Below are 17,064 nucleotides of genomic sequence, written 5' to 3'. Positions count from 1 at the left end.
GTATTCAATGAGATACACAGGGGTAAAATATTAAAAAGAATTTAGATATTACAGGTTTTCCAATTGCATTATTTTCTTTTTATTCTGTTATGCCAGCGTTTGGCAATAAGCTAAACGCCAATATCTGCTAAAACGCCGATATTACAGTTCAGCTATTTAGCACTTTACTAATGGCGTACTAACCGACACAGCCAAATTAGGGCTGACTTCCATATTTTTGATTTGCAACGTCACTTCCTCTTAAAATGTCTGCTTCCCCTCACAGTCAAAGGAGAAATTTTGAAAGACCAACATTACTGCTAACGTTGCATTTGTCGCCTGCAATTTACTTCACTCATATTTCATATACGAACGTTGCTTAATCAAAAAAGATGCGCCTAAAAGCTGCAATCTTTAAATATCCAATTTGCCTAGAATGACCAATAGCAAACAATTATGGATTAATGCACATTTTCTGGATTCTACCAATTAATTTTCGAGCACTTAGTTAACGAAGCACACTTTAAAGCCTCTCCTGTTGTAATTTATTATAATGAAACTCGCAACATTTCGACAGGCGAATATATTGTAATAAAAATAAATATTTAAAAAATAACCAACATTTAAACTAAAAATTAGTACTCGTTTATCTTTCGAAGAACTGTACAGGAGTAATCTACCTACAAAAGTAGTCACATCCTATCATCAATTCATGCTTACTTACTTATGTGGCGGTGCAACCGTATGTCAGTTTTGGCCGAGTCCAAAATAGCGCGCCAGCTGTTTCTGTCTTGCGCTCGCTGGTGCCAGTTAAAAACCCCGAGCGGTATCAGGTCCTGTAACACTTGACTTTTCCAGCCAAAACGTGGCCTTCCCTTTCCTTGTCTTCCTTTTTGGGGGTACCGCGTTGTAGATTCGCCCTACTGGAGCGTCTTTATTTCATACATGAGACATGGCCAAGCCAGCGCAGCCGCTGCATTTTTACACGCTTAACTAAAGCTCATGCAGCTCGCTGTTCCTCCGTTCGCGGTACTCCTTACCAGCGCGGAGGGCACTAAGATCTTACGTAGAATTTTTCTCTTGAAGGCTCCCAAAAGCTTTTTCATCTACTGTTGACATCGTCTGTGCTTTCTCATCATATTGCAGGTCAGGAATGACTGGAGCGTTTTGTAGAATGTCAGTTTGGTGCTTCGAGAGAGAGCTCTACTGCTCAATTGTCTAGTGAGACCAAAGTAACACCTATAGGCAAAAATTATTCTCCGCTTCATCTCCATGCAGCCGTTATTGCTGTTGTTGTTGTAGCAGCAATACAAGCCCTGTCAGTGTAGTGTATATCATCGGTCGTCTTTGTCTAACTCATCTAACGGTAGGCCCAGGAAAGTTGCTGTTTCGACAGGTTGGGTCCAGAGGGAGCGGTGTGTTAGATGAGTGGTTTTGTGAAGGCACTCCGCACGACACTAACCACCTTTTCACATGCCCATATGTTTAGTACGAGCATAGGCTTCTCAAAACAGGCGACCCTGGACGCAGGGTGAGTAAGTAAGTGTCCTTCTTAGGACGCCGTCTTGGCCCTCTACCTCGAAGCAATGCGGAAGCAGTCCCGGGGTGGAGGGAAAAATCCAAGAGAAGAGGAGGGATATTTTTAGTGGAATCATCACACACGTAGTAGCGACGGTTACTATATGGTGCGAAGGCATTTTTAACCCAACCTCACCGCCAGAAAAAAAAAAAAAAAAGTACGGGTCTCGCGGCGAAGCTGGAGCTCTTCATCTGCTGTAGGTGGGGGTTGGACTCCGATTACGGCATTCTATGGTCGGAAGCTTAAGAAGATGGTAACGGTCTCCCGATGAATGTCGTTTAAGGTCTGTCTAAATACTATCTGGTCCAGTAAATATCTGCTAGTTTTGTCCTGGATTTCGTCGGCGTAGTTTAATAGGTGTCTCCTGAAGTGCCTGGAAGGCGGCTTTGGCTCAAGCAGATGTCTGCAAGGGTGACACCTGCGGTAGCACCCTATCAGGAACTGCTTGCTGAGCAGTTTGTTGTGCTCTATTACAGGGAGCATATGTGCCTCATTGTGAAGGTGTTGAAGAGCGGACATCAGGAGGTAACCCATTGCTATCGGAATGGCAGTGTTTTGGCTAGTCTGAAGCTTTATCCACTGCGTGTCAATAGTTACAGGCAACCAGACAGGCACAGCATAGTTTAGAAATGGCTGCCGTCATTTTTGTTGCTGGTGCTGGTCCCCACGTAGTGAAAATCCTTCTCAACTGGCTGGTTGTCAACACTGACGTCTACTGTCCCCACGTAGTCTAAATCTTTCACAACTTCGAACTGCTGGCTGTCAACACTGACAAAGTGTCCAATACGCGTAGTCTCATTGTTTGTTGTCAGCAGCTTCTGTTTTGTCCTCATTCACCGCAAGAACCACATTGCGCGCCCATCTCTTTAAACGGGAGTATGCCGAGCATACAGCCCGCTAGGCTTCGCCGATAATGTCGATGGCACCGGCATACGCTAGTAGCATGGTGCTCTTGTGGAAGATAGTACCAGTGGTTAAAGTACCCGCAAGAGGTTGAAAAAGTCAAAAGATAGAGAATCACCTCGTCTGAAACCTCGTTTGGTATCGAATGGCTCGGAGAGGTCACTGCCAATTCTGACGCAGCTTGCGGTGGCATTCAACATCATCTAACAGCCATATTAGTTTTGCGTGGATACCAAATTCAGGCAAAACGTCACAGAGGTGATTTCTATCTGTGCTATGAAAAGCGGCTTTAAAATTAGCGATGTGTTGATGAGAGTTGATGTATTTCGAGTTGTTTTTCATTGGTCTTCCTCAGGATGTGCCAGATATGCTTTCGATATACAAAATATTCCCTGCTGATTTTTTGTAAATATTCTGTTTAGTTACGAGTGGAGGATACCCTACGTCCGTCTGCTAAGTTTCCACGTCGATAATTGATTTATCTCTATTATGTGGACGTCATTATTTGTCTAGAACTTACACCCATGATGGCTATGTTCAGAAACGCATTATAATGCGCAGTACCTGCAGCGCTGGCAGCACTGTTAATGTGACAATTCATGCAACTGATAGATTTGTTGAAAAATTGCAAATAGATTTGTTGCATTTATGAACGCGCTGTGCAGTAAAATGGAATTGTTACTAAGTTTGGTCATGGAGGATGTATATGCGCCAATTATATATGTATGTATATATATAAGCTTCTATACCACTTAGTGCAACGCTGGAAACCCCCGAAATATCAATACCAATAAGTGGCGAGCGCCTTCATCGAACGATATTAACAAAACATGCGTTCACACGGCAGTCGGTTCTATGTTACCGAAACGATCCGGATTTTCGAGTCGTTTTAAAATTCGGTGCAAAAATAAAAACCACTTAATTCTTTGTTACTAACCTTTTTTTTATTTTTCGACATAGTCTCCCTTTAGGCTTATACACTTCATCCAACGCTGTTCTAGTTTGTTGATCCCTTTCGAATAAAAGAATTTGTCCAAGTAGGAAAAATAACCACTCGTTTCTGCAAGCACCTCCTCGGTTGAATAAAATCTCTTTCCCACCAGCCACTTTTCCAAAATGGGGGGTGTTGGAACCCTATTGCCATTCATTTTGCGACCACAACTGCTGAGAGCTGAGTTGGTGCGTTGTCGTGATTGAAAAGGAAAATCACTCCACCCTCTCGATTCAAACGAATGCCAAACACAAAGAAATAAGCCGATCTGTCTGAAACTTGGTGTGTGTTCTTCCAAGGAATGCTACTAATTAAACACGACTTCGATACGCGGCAGTAGTGCCATTTCTCTCTGTCTTTGCAGGGACTTTTCAAACAACCGGCCAAGAACTGTCACTCCAGCAGCATTTTTCGTACTTACTTGAGGAATGTTTATGCGGCTACAACAACAACAACAACAAAATGTATGCTTACTATGTGCGGGCGGTGGCAGATGAATGGGATTCTGCGCTTTTGTGTAAGATTTGCTGTTGCCCACTTTTATGGGGCTCCATGCCAGTAATTTTCTTATGCTTGATTCAAAGATGTATTATTGTAATGGCAGTCACTCAAAGGGAAATATTCTCGACATTTTCGAGCCGATTGATCCCCAACGCATGATGAGGCTGTATGTATAGGAGCCACTTGCACTTGCCCCCCTGCGATTTATTGCTAGCCGCTATATGATTTATTGCAGATTTTGGTTAAATTTCGAACATTTCTTAGAAAAGGGATTTTAACTTTTTGCTTCGTTTTTCATATGGAATCGCCTCACATTTTCGATGACAATATGTTGGGCAGCGAATACACAAATTTATTATAGTACCAGGTACCTAGAGTAGAGGATGGTCAATTTAGAGGTATCGGATTGTAATTTGAAATAAAACAACGAAAATTCAAATTGATTAGGCCGACCATCCATAAACACCAATTTTGAATGACTCACTGGAGGACTTCGGTCGGTATCTCGTGAATAACTTTTGTAATGTTGGCTTCCAATACCTCAATCGAAGCTGGTTTATCCCCAAATCATTTAGATTTTACATATATATATATATATAATTGGCGCGTACACTTCTGTTATGTGTTTGGCCGAGCTCCTCCTCCTATTTGTGGTGTGCGTCTTGATGTTGTTCCACAAGTGGAGGGACCTACAGTTTCAAGCCGGCTCCGAACGGCAGATATTTTTATGAGGAGCTTTTTCATGGCAGAAATACACTCGGAGGTTTGCCATAGCCTGCCGAAGGGCGACCGCTATAGAAAAATGTTTTTATTAATTTTGCTTTCACCGAGATTCGAACCAACGACCTCTCTGTGAATTCCGCTCGAAGTGTAACTAATTAAAAAGGCCATAAATGACGCCTGTGATTCAGCTGCGCGAGCGGTCTGAAGTTAGTTACACTTCGAGTGCCGGACCCTGCAATATCACACGCTCTTGGTGGTCAATCCACTGGTCCAAAACGAGAGAGGAACTGCTCACCAAAACGACAACGCAGTTAATCCATTGCTTCCCGGGCTGTATGGCAAATAGCGCCAAATGTTTTGGAGATCAACTCCTTCACCGTTTATCATGGCGCGTTAGCGCTCGCCATTCACTGTTACATTGGAGCCAGCCTCGCCTTTGAAGAAATATGGGCCGTTGATTCCGCCAGCCTATAGGCCGCACCAAACGGGTATTTTCAATGGATGTAAGGGCTGTTCTTGAATGGCTTCGGGTTACTCTTCAGCCCAAATACGGTAATTTTGCTTCTTGCCTACAACTGTAGGCCGAAAGCCGAAAAAGGCGAATTTTCCAGAATTTTTGAGAAAACTTCTAAATTTAATGATCGTAAAATTTTTGCACATATTATGTTATCTTTAAACTGCATTTCAAGACTTAGTATTAGTAAATGTATGGGCTTGTTCGAGCTTCAATCACAACCGCAGCGTTGCATGATTTGTGAAAGTATGATATCACGTTCGATGTAAAATTCTGGCAACATTATCAAAAGCATCACGTTCTCCGGAACGATATTAAATTTTCTGTGTGTATGCTTAAATGAAGGGTTTTCCAATAAGAGGTGTTATTTTGATATTCAAAGAAAAATGCTATTTTTTAATATAAATGATCGGATGTTTATTTCATTATAAAAAGGAAGGTATGCCGTTAATAGTGGAAAATAACATCAGGCAAATGACCACCTCTACCACGCTTACAGGACAATCTCCTTTTCATGAAATTTTCCATAACCGAATTGCAAAGTAGCTGCTCTATGTCCTCGATAGCCTCACAAATTCTATCTTTGTCTTGAATCGACCCTGGGCTGTGGGCGTAGACCTTCTCTTTCACGTGGCCCCATAGAAAAATGTCTCAAGGTATTAAATCACAAGATCTCGATGGCCAATTGTGATCACCTCTTCGAAAGATAACACGGCCCGAAAACTTTTCCCGTACAAGATCAATGGTTTCGGTGCTTGTGTGGCACGTAGCGCCGTCTTATTGAAAATAAACGTTGTCCAGATTAATACCGTCCAATTCCGGCCATGAAAAATCGTTAATCATCTCTCGATAGCGCAATCCATTCCTTCATAACACCTGTTATTGGAAAACCCTTTATATATAAGGATGAACGATATGAAGTGTTACCTATTCAAAACACCACAACTTTTTTGTGTGAAATTAGTTTTTATTGATTTCAAAGACGAAATTGTTCAAAAATTATTAAAATTTTAACATATATCCACCACCTTTTGCCTTGACTATAGCCTTCAGACGGTCAAAAAATTAGGTGCATGCTGCACGAATGTGATCTTGAGGTATGTTGGCCCATTCTCGTATAATCGCTTTTTTCAGCGCATCCATACTGGCATATTTTTTAATCCTCACCTTGCTCTCCAAAATGGCTCAAAGAGAATAGTCCATCGGATATGCGTCTAGCGAATTCGAAAGCAATTGTATGGATGAAATGAAGTGTGAAACATGATTTTTTAACCATTCTTGGTTCACACGAGCTTTATGAGTGCCGGTGCCGAGTCCTGGTGGTCTTGGTCTACGACCGAAATGTTTGCGGCGCCCTCGGCTCTCAAGCAACTTCTAAAACATTTTCCCGATAAGTCGCATTCACTTCGACACCAGGCTCGATAAAAACGATAGGAGAGCGTCCATCAGCGGGCACTGCGGCCCAAACCATTACCATAACTGCTCCATTGGGAAATTTTTTTCATCAGAAAACACAATGTTAAGACATTCGCCACGTTCGTGCAAGCACAACAACTCTTTTGCTCTTTCGCACCGACCTTTTTTTTGCTGGGGCGAAAGATCGTGTGCTTTTTGGAACTTGTAAGCCTTGACCTTGATCTTATTTTTCAATATGCGACGAATGCTGTCTTGTGATATTTTCAGTTCTTTGGCCATTTTTCTTCCACTTCGACGTGGATTTCGTTCAAGTCGATCCTTCACTTTCCGAACCATTTCTGGCGTTGTCGCGGTTTTTTTGGTCCACCTCCATAGCGTTTTGCAATGCTACCAGTATCATTGTAACGTTTTATAGTGCGATACACAAACATTTTATTCACTTTGAGGTGACTGAGCTCACGAACAATGGCTGGTTGTGATTTTCCAGCCAAATATAACGCAATCACACTATTACGTTTGAATTCCATTACAGAAAAAAAAAATCAACAAAACTGAGACGCAAATGCTTTTGATGGCTTATAAACAATATATTGAGCTGTCATTAAACAATTTTGACGTTGATGTCATCAGCTGTTTTACAGATACAAGCAGTGTTAATTTTAAGTTAATTTTATCTGTATATAACCCCTTAACATAGCCATTAAGCCAAAAATGGGACTCATCGCTGAACATCGCTAAGTTGGCCTAAGCGCACGATGAGCACTTTTTACAGAACGTCGATTTTCATAATACATTTGTGCGATTTTTACACGTTGCTGAGGCTTAAATCTTGCCATGATGAATTTTCAATGAATACTGGAAAAAACTATGCATTTAGTTTGATAGTAGGCACGCGTGATCTGTCACCCTTTAGTAGTCTATGGAAAGTAGAAAAGTGAAAACATTTAACTTCTATTGCTGAATTTGCATATTACACATTGATTTTCATTTTATTGCATATATGTATGTGTTTGGGAGTACATAGATACATTATGTGTATGTGTTTACATATGTATATGTATATGTATAGCTGGATATTATCTGTTTTTTGTTATTTTTCTGTTAATAATTTGGTAATTTTATATGTATATGGATTTTGAAGCTTACTTACTAAGCAAAAGTAGGTTGGTAATTTGCATATTTAATGATTTTGTGGGTATTGAGCAAAAGGAAGTCGAACAAAATGCCACAACTTAGAACGGTTAGAACGATAAATGAAATTACAAGCTTTTCACTTTTACACTTCTTAAATTTATTTATTTATTTAATATATGAAAAATAACAATACATTATTATTTTACAATAAAATTTGTATTCACAAAACTGAATGAACTGCTTGATTTTGCAAAATTTAATGTATTGATGTATGAAAAGTAGTAGATTCCAATCTTACAAATGTTGCGTGAAACAAAATGCTGTCTTTTTTAAAATTTCATGAACAATCTGATAAATAAAATTGACTATAGCAGTGCATTGCGAGACAGAAACCACTAGAGCAGCTTTTTGCGAACTCGAAGGGGCATTTCTGAAAATTTGTCCCAAGCCATATAACGGTATGACTTTTGCCGACTAAAAGCTGTTATTTTAGCAAACTTAGATTTGCATTAGTAGAAATCATACATTTTTGGTGCTAAAGTGATTTCTGTCGCACATTACACTTTTCAGCAAATCTTTGTGACAGTTTTAAATGGAACCTAATATTTATACAACATATGATGTAATATTTAAAGAACAAATAGTGTAATATTTAAAGAACAAATAGTGTAATATTTAAAGAACAAATAGTGTAATATTTAAAGAACAAATAGTGTAATATTTAAAGAACAAATAGTGTAATATATTTAGTGCTTTGCATTCACTTCAGTACTCCAGCGATTGGAGTAAAACATTTTTCAATTGCATGACTTCAGTTTTTATTAATTTACATTTCGAATTGATTGAACTTAAATTTACGGTTAACTAAAATATTGAATAGTTCACATTAGTAGCACAGCTCTACAAACGCGTTCCCCCGACAGTTGATTCTACGTTAGCGGAACGACACGGATTTACTATATATCCAGCCAAGAACTGTCACTCCAGCAGACAGCACTCCCCGTACATGTATGGGGAATGTGTTTGCTACTACAAGAACAACAACAAAACATTTATTTATGCATTCAGTTTTGTGAATCAAAAACAAAAAAAATTCATTCACATACATTTTAATTCGATTTTTCAACAAATATTTGTATATCTTTTGCATTTACTCAGCTTTCCAGCTAACAGCAAGGCGAATCTATGAAAGGTGGTATCGGTAAATCAGCTGATTTGTTTTTTTTTTTTTTCTTTCGCTGTGTCCATGTGGTTGTCAGCTTAGAATGCAATAGGCGAAATCATTCTTTGTTTTCTACAATATTTTGCCAATACTTTTCTTTGACAAACAAACGTACAAAACATTGTTGTTGGTCTAGTGCCACCACCTTTAATGAGTGCACCTTGGCCAATAGTAAATCTTAAAAGCTTCAAGTGTTATTCAGTACTTTTTTGTTTTGTTTTTTTTTCTTGATTTTGTCATCTGGAACAAAAGTTTTTTTTATCAGTTAAATCGACATTTTGTTCAACTTCGTAAATCTTAAAAGCTTCAAGTATTATTCAGTACTTTTTTCTTTTTTTTTCTTGATTTTGTCATCTGGAACACAAGTTTTTTATCAATTAAATCGACATTTTGTTCAACTTCGCTGCTCAAAAAAAGTTTTCTTTCCCATTTATTTACGGATATTTTACATAGGGTTATTATTTGTTTTTGCATACATTTGAATTTTTTTTTTATACATTTTGGGCATTTTTGGTTTTTTTATTAATTTTTCAATGGTAAATCCATTTGTTTTTTTTTTATACATTTTGGGCATTTTTGGTTTTTATATTTATTTCGAATGGTAAATCCATTTCTTTATTAATTTTTTTTTTATATGTTACATATATATTTTTCGTTTTTTTTTCTAAAACTTTTTTTTACAATTTTCTGTTCATCTGATTTAAATGTAAGCAGATCGCCATTTCTGTCATAATCTATCCATTGCGGGTAGTAGAAAATTATTTCTATGCAATTTCGTTGCATCAACATCAAAAAATAAAATAAAAATCGATCTGCATTACTTTTCTGCGTAGTCACTTTTTCGAAAATAATATCAGTTGTTCTCACTCGACTTCTCCGACTACTGCTTTCATCAACGTACTACGTTTTAATTTTCCTTTTTTAATAATCTTTACTTCTCGTTTTTTTACATATCTTTTCTCTTTTTATTATTTTAATTTTTAGTAATACGAGTATTACATAAAACAACATAAATTATAATTTAAATACTAAATTATTTCGTGTTAAACATTTTAAAAAGAAAAATTATAAGATTCGATATCTTCGTATGCTTAAAAAAATCGCGCATATGCCGAAGAGTTTCCTTTTCGTTTGGTAATTAATTTAATTTCATTTCATTTGTAAAAAAAAATAAAAACATTAATTTCGTTAGTAGAATTCATCAACATTTGTGAAGAGTAAACAGCTAAACGACTAAGCTTAATAAAAGTGCCAACAAAACGCGAAACGCGAAAATATGAAGTGTATGAGAATTAATGCACGGAATGTGATTTTCGCGCTCAAACGAATATTGAAAGTTGGTATATGAGGAGTTTCAATTCAAGTTCGATGCTTTTTTGTGTTTGTTTTTTTAATAAAAAGTAATGAGATTAATTAATGCCGACGAGTTGCATTATATAGCGTCATTAATTAATAAATATAACAAAAGTTTAATAAATCATTAAAAAAAAATGTCAAAATCTTAACAAAAGCAAAGTGTTTTAAATCAATAATTAATATCTTTGTTGCTGACATTTAAAACTAAAATGAAGCGGTGCATTTTCGTTAATAAAAATTTATAAACAATGTTTTTCAAAAATCGAATATCGTAGCAGTTCGCATACAATTTATATAAACCTCTTTTTTTTTGCGCCGAAACTATTTAAGCGACAAATTTCTTAAACATTAATAAAAAAAAACAGAAAAAACTGCACAAACGCAAAACGCACGCTTCAAGAGACAAATAAGAAAATTCTTCTCTTCTTTATCCTACATTAAAATCTACGCGCAATAGTTAATAGTCCTTTTAGTCTGAGTGCGTGTGTTGCGTCTATGTCTATTAGCAACTATGCCGTCTTATTAATTACTCGCAGCAGCGCCATCTTTGACCGCACGCTGCTCCTGCAACAATATTTCATGTATATAAACATCTTCATCTGTAGTCACATCAATCAGTTCTAGCTCGAGCATTGGTGTGTCAGGTGAACCTAATTTATCGTATGTAATAAGTTTTATGGACGCTACAAATTTTTGTCCGACTGTTAGTTGACGGAAGCGTAGACAATCTTCCAAACTCCAATCACCGTGCGTGGCGCTAATGCCTATGGAATGGCAATTGAATAAATAAAATTGCATAAGTTTGGGCATATCTCTCAAAATATTCTCCATTATTTACTCACCATGCAATTTAGCTTGTATCGACATTTTTGGTAATTGACGATATTTGGCCGGTAATATTTTCAATTGGTCGCTACGCAATATTGCAATATCACCGAAATCACAGAAACAAACGTGTATCATATCACCATTGTACGTGTTCACCACAACAACACTGTAAATGGATGCAATTGATTAGAAAGGTGAAGAGTAAAAAACGAGAAAAATATTGAAATAAAAATGCTTCGCAACCCAGAAACACAGAATAACTACTAAACGGCTGCCTCAAGCGGTTAACTATTTTTTTTTTTTATTTTTGTAATATTGGTATGGGAATAAGTGTCCGTTCTTTCTTAGCCAAAGTTACGAATTATTTAAAGGGAAACTACAACTTTACTCCATCTTTCAGGCAGCATACGGATTCCTCTGACGAAAAGTTCGAGTTCTTCTGACTTGATGCATTCGTTGAGCCAGTTTGCGATGCTTTCGTAAGAAGTGAAGCGCTCTCCAATAAGAACTGACTGCATTAATCGGAACAGTTGGTAATCCGACGGTGCAATGTTTGGGGAATACGGCGGATGGGACGAGATTTTCCAATTCTTCTTCTTCTTCTTAATTGGCGCGATAACCGCTTACGCGATTTCGGCCGAATTTAACAAAGCGTGCCAGTCGTTTCTCGTGCTAACCGGCGCCAGTTGCAATGTCTTGGGAATATGTCGGGTGGGACGAGAATACCCAATTCAGTCCGTCTAAATATTTCTGGACCGATTTAGCAATATGTGGCCTGGCGTTTTCATGCAGCAAAATCAGTTTGTCATGTCTACCGTCTCATTCTGCCCGCTTTTCTGCAGTCGCTAACGATCGCCAGTGATGGATTCAGTGGTTTAAGAAGTTCATAATAGATGACACCCTTCTGATCCCACCAGATGCACAACATAACCTTTGAAGCATGATTTTTTGTTTTTCGCTGTCGATGGAACTGGTTCACCTGGCAGGCTCCAACATTTTCGACGCTTAGGGTTATCATAATAGATCAATTTTTCATCGCCAGTGACGATGCGATGCAGAAAACCTTTTCTTTTCTGCCATTCAAGAAGCATCTCACACGTCACCAAACATCTCTCGATATCCCTCTCCTTCGATTGATGTGGCTTTCTGCTTTCTAGACCATTCCCATCGCGTGCAAACGTCTACCGACGGTTGATTTGTCAACATCCAACTCTTTAGAGGGTTCGACATGCGTCTTCATCCAATAATAGTTGTAGTTGAGTATCTTCGATCTTTTTCGGTGCTTCTTCGCGATTTGTTAAAGAGTGGTCTCGATGCTTCCAAAGTGGCAATTTCGACGTGAGTGATACAGATCGCGAAGAAGCACTCACGTCGAAATTGCCACTTTGGAAGCATCGAAACCACTCTTTACAAATTGTATTTGATGGAGCGTGATTGCCGTAAACAGTGGTCAATATACGACACGTTTCCGCTGCACTTTTCTTTAAAAGGTAATAATGAAGCATGACTTGCTGCAAATGCTCTTTTGTCGGGACGAACGTGACATTTTTGACGTCAGATAAAGAAGGATCTTTAAGCTTCAGACGAATGTCAACTACTGCGATCGAGACCTCACGTATACATCTTCAAATCGCCAGTATATTACTAGAGCGAGCACAAAAATAGTATCAGCAGCGACACCTCTTTTACGAGGGCGGAAACTTATTCCAATACCCAATATTTTTAATTAAAGTATCAACAAAAGCTTTCAAATTGCATTCTAAAATATTTAGTAATAAGAAATGTTTGTTGGGTCACTCACCGATGATAGAAACCATCCGGATTCTTGGCCGCATAGGCTTGTCCTATCTCCACCATATCAGCCGGTATGAATTCATCATTATTCTCACAGTACTCCTGCAGCTCCTTCATGAGATCACGAAGGCGTGGATAGTCTTTGTAGGGTTGAATCTAATGAAAGATTAGATGAGAAAAGTGTAATTTACCTGTGGTATAATCAAACGAACATTTTTTATTACTTCGCACTAAATAAATTCAACAGATACAAATAAAAAATGGTCTGTGATACATTAAAAAATATATATCCCACCAACATGTTACACCCCTTGATCTCGTCTCAAATATTCAGCGATCTGTTTCGCTTGAAGGCTCAAAGCGAGCTCACAATGGAAGACTGTCACAGAAGGACATTCAACCATCTAAGACTCCTATACGGATACACTCAATGATTGTGATTATCACTCTCCTATTATCTGCTTCGAAAGGAATGTCTCAGTGAAACTCCCTTCTAGGTTGGAATGGCTTGAAGAAGTTCCATTAAGATTTACACGGACGGATCTAAAATGGCTAACGGTGTAGGATCAGGGTTATATTGCAAAGCGCTTTTATTAGTGAATCCTTTAAACAACCGGATCACTGTAGTAGTTTTCAAGAGCAAAAGAAAGCTATTCATGAAGCCTTAGATGGTTAGAGATAAACAGAATATCATCAAAAGATATATGTATTCTATCAGACAGCCAAGCTGCCCTACGGGCTCTGGATGCATTCCAAATAATATCAAGGAGTGTCTTACATTGTCGCCAATCTCTTAATGAGGTGGCTAAACAGTAGCGTATTATCTTATGCTGAATCCTAGGCCACAGAGATATACCAGGAAACGGTAGGGGCGGTCACAGAACATTGTGTCATAGAAAACCAAGCAAGAAGATCAAGAAAATCATGCATGATTTTTGTCTTAGCAGTAGGAATGGAGGAGTTGGAAAGATTTTAACGCCTTTTTTGCATATGCCAGGCTCTAGCCAGAAGCAGAAACCTATATTTAAGATCCTACTTCTCAATGAATATGGATAATCTATACACTTTAGGTATCAACAACCTTTTGCGCTTTGTCCAAAGCGTAGGATGATTCAATCCAGCCCCTGTGTCTCACAACGGACCCATTTCGTAGTCTAAGAGGCATCAAGTATAACGACACCTAGTAAATTTGCACCGAATATATCAAAAACCTGATGTTCTGTGGCTATTCTGAAGAGTTCAAACTTGTACTCAGTTCGTCCAAGATATGCAACAAAGTGACGTAATTTAGCCGTCAATAAGCCCGTGGAGTTCACCGGTTGCGTTGGTTAAAAAGAAAGATGGTAGCACCCGGTTTTGTGTAGATTATAGAAAGCTGAGTGAAGTCACGAAAAAGAGCAGGTAGAAAGAAAAATACGCGGTTGGTAGGCAGATAGCGGTTAGATGGCAGCTCTCTGCACTTTATTCGGCGCGAAATAGTTTTCCACTTTGGAGAAGTCCTTCAGTGCATTACTTTCATTTACGTATGTAATTCTAGTACAATTAGTACTTGATTTATATAGAAATAATTTTATCTTTTGTTGGTAGATAAATTTGGAAATTTATATTTTGGTGAGAGTAGCGAAGTCACGTTTCTTGGACATAAGGATTGGCAATCCATCAGCATTCTACAAATGTTTTTTATGGGTGCTCTCCACCGTTACCAATAGAAGGTGATGTTGGTGTCTCCAAAGTGCACTGGCCAAAACTGAATCTTAAAAGAAGAAAATGTCTGATTGGATTCAACAGATCAACTACCAGCGTCCTCACAGCGGTTATAAGAATCACTATTGGCACCCTAGCCAGTAGAATGGGTGTACCTCACAATGACTTCTGCAGGAACTGTGGAGATGAAGAAGAAATTGAGTCGGTACAACACCTCCTCTGTGAATGTCCTGCACTTCAAAGGAGTCGTGACAAATATCTCGGCGATTATTTCTTTGAAGACCTGGGTAATTTGCCAAATGTCTCACTGGAGGGACTAATTACCTTCTTAAAAAGATCTAAGTGGTTTAAGCAGCTCAACTGAAAAAAAAAAAAAAATAATAAATAAAAAAGGTATGGAAATCAAATGGAATTATCACAATGCACCTTAGGGCCATCGAGTGTCTTTTTTTAGACAAGCAACCTGGCTAACCTAACATAACCTTTCCGCCGCTACGATAATATATATAATATATACCTATATATACATAATTGGCGCGTACACCCTTTTTGGGTGTTTGGCCGAGCTCCTCCTCCTATTTGTGGTGTGCGTCTTGATGTTGTTCCACAAATGGAGGGACCTACAGTTTCAAGCCGACTCCGAACGGCAGATATTTTTATGAGGAGCTTTTTCATGGCAGAAATACACTCGGAGGTTTGCCATTGCCTGCCGAGGGGCGACCGCTATTAGAAAAATGTTTCTCTTAATTTAGGTGTTTCATCGACCGATACGATACGATAATACCCTTAAGAAAATGTAACGAAAATGTAATAATACGGAACACATTTATGGGCTTACTTAAGCATATATAAGAGCGGTAATTGCAAGTCTAACCGCCATTGGAGTGTCCGATGTAAAGTCGAAACCTCAAAGATCCTTCGAAAATGTAAGAAGAAGCTTAATTCTATTGCAAGACAGAATAAGCTTGTACTTATATGGGTTCCACGACACTGCGGTGTTCAAGGGTGCCGATGAATTGGCCAACTGTGGATCAGCGGCTCCCCCACAGGGACTAGAGCCAATAATCGGAATCGGTTTTGCAGGAATCAAGAAATGGATCAGCGATTATCCAATTTACATAGAGAGCGATGACCCGGTCTAGAACACTGCAGAACTGCAAAGTGTTTATGACCAGTGCGAACAGAAAACTGTCAGGCTTTCTTCTAAAACTTGGAAAAAAGACATTTGGTTGATAGTCGGTGTTATTACAGGACATAACCCATGGGGTCAACATATGACCACCATTGGAATCATTGAGGATCCGATTTGCCTGTCTTGCTTGGAGGAGGCGGATAGCACTGAGCATTTTCTCTGTGAGTGTCCTGCATTTGTTAGTGCAAGGCTGCCAATTTTGGGTTCCGATGTCATGAGAACAACTAAAATTCGTTCGCTCAAACTGGAGGATATTTTCAGATTTGTCCAAGAATCTGGAATAGTCTTACAGTTCTAACTTTCTCTATTCTATCTTATCTTTTTCCTTCTGTTACTTCTCGCCTTTCCTCCTTGACTATCCACTATTTCACTTTCCAGAACTTTAAATATAATGAGGTTTTTAGCCGGAGTGTTTTAGGAGTTACCAAATCTCTCGGTGCTTCTTGGCTCGACTTTTCAAATTTCAAGGAGTATCAAATAAAATTCTAAATATACAAACTACTATTTAATGCTCCCACTGCGAATGTGTTGCCCGCCCTAGAAGTACTAGCCTACCCATAAGATGAATTTCCACCTACTCCATTTAATTTCAAAAATATCAACATAATGCCGTGACAAAATACATCACATATAAATAAAGAAATTCAAGCTGATGGTATACTTTATCGATCTCTACATTCCCAAACTCACCGTAAAATTGGAAGGATTCGCTGACATAGTGACGCGTACTTCTAGAAAATCATTGGGGTCATGCGGTATCGCAGAGTAATTTTGCAATTTTGGCAGCTCAGCTACTTTATGTGGTGAATTTGGCACTGAAGAAGTTATGGTTAATCCGCGGGTCATTTCGACAAATGTTTGTTGAGTTGTTGGGGAATTCAGGCTGGCACCGCTGCCGTCCTTAGCGAGTCCATAATGTTTGCCATTGATTGGCACATCGTCGTCTTCGCCATTCGAAGCCGTAGAACTGAAAATGAACGCGAGGTTTAAAATTAATTTTTTTTTTTAATTATTTTAAAATATATAAAAGCATATCTACCACTCCAATTCGGCTTCCATGCGTATATCTTCGTTTATATTACACAACATATCGGAACTCTCGTGGCGACGGTAAACTGTCACATAGGGTAACTTGCCTGGTTTATTCATTTTAACCTATGGACATAACAAAGTTGGAGATTTACAAGAATGGCACCTGGAAAACCATGTGAGGCAAAGGCAAAGATAT

The 17,064-nt window shown here is 38.5% G+C and overlaps 1 protein-coding gene across 5 annotated transcripts in view; it reads right to left on the bottom strand.

Moving 5' to 3' along the window:
• Positions 1-7,555: 7,555 nt before the first annotated feature.
• Positions 7,556-17,064, bottom strand: part of LOC128868106 (uncharacterized) — a 63,015-nt gene continuing 53,506 nt past the window's right edge. For all 5 annotated transcript variants that reach the window (XM_054109857.1, XM_054109854.1, XM_054109855.1 and 2 more), the window contains 5 exons: positions 16,876-16,991; positions 16,527-16,803; positions 12,948-13,096; positions 11,161-11,312; positions 7,556-11,082 (listed from right to left, as the gene is read on the bottom strand). In XM_054109857.1, coding sequence (XP_053965832.1) covers positions 10,841-11,082; positions 11,161-11,312; positions 12,948-13,096; positions 16,527-16,803; positions 16,876-16,991 — 936 coding nt within the window. In that variant the 3' untranslated portion in view covers positions 7,556-10,840. The remainder of the gene's footprint in view (positions 11,083-11,160; positions 11,313-12,947; positions 13,097-16,526; positions 16,804-16,875; positions 16,992-17,064) is intronic.

This window comes from Anastrepha ludens, chromosome 6 (genome assembly GCF_028408465.1).
Source record: "Anastrepha ludens isolate Willacy chromosome 6, idAnaLude1.1, whole genome shotgun sequence".
Taxonomy (NCBI): domain Eukaryota; kingdom Metazoa; phylum Arthropoda; class Insecta; order Diptera; family Tephritidae; genus Anastrepha; species Anastrepha ludens.
This window is presented reverse-complemented; position numbering and strand designations above follow the sequence as displayed.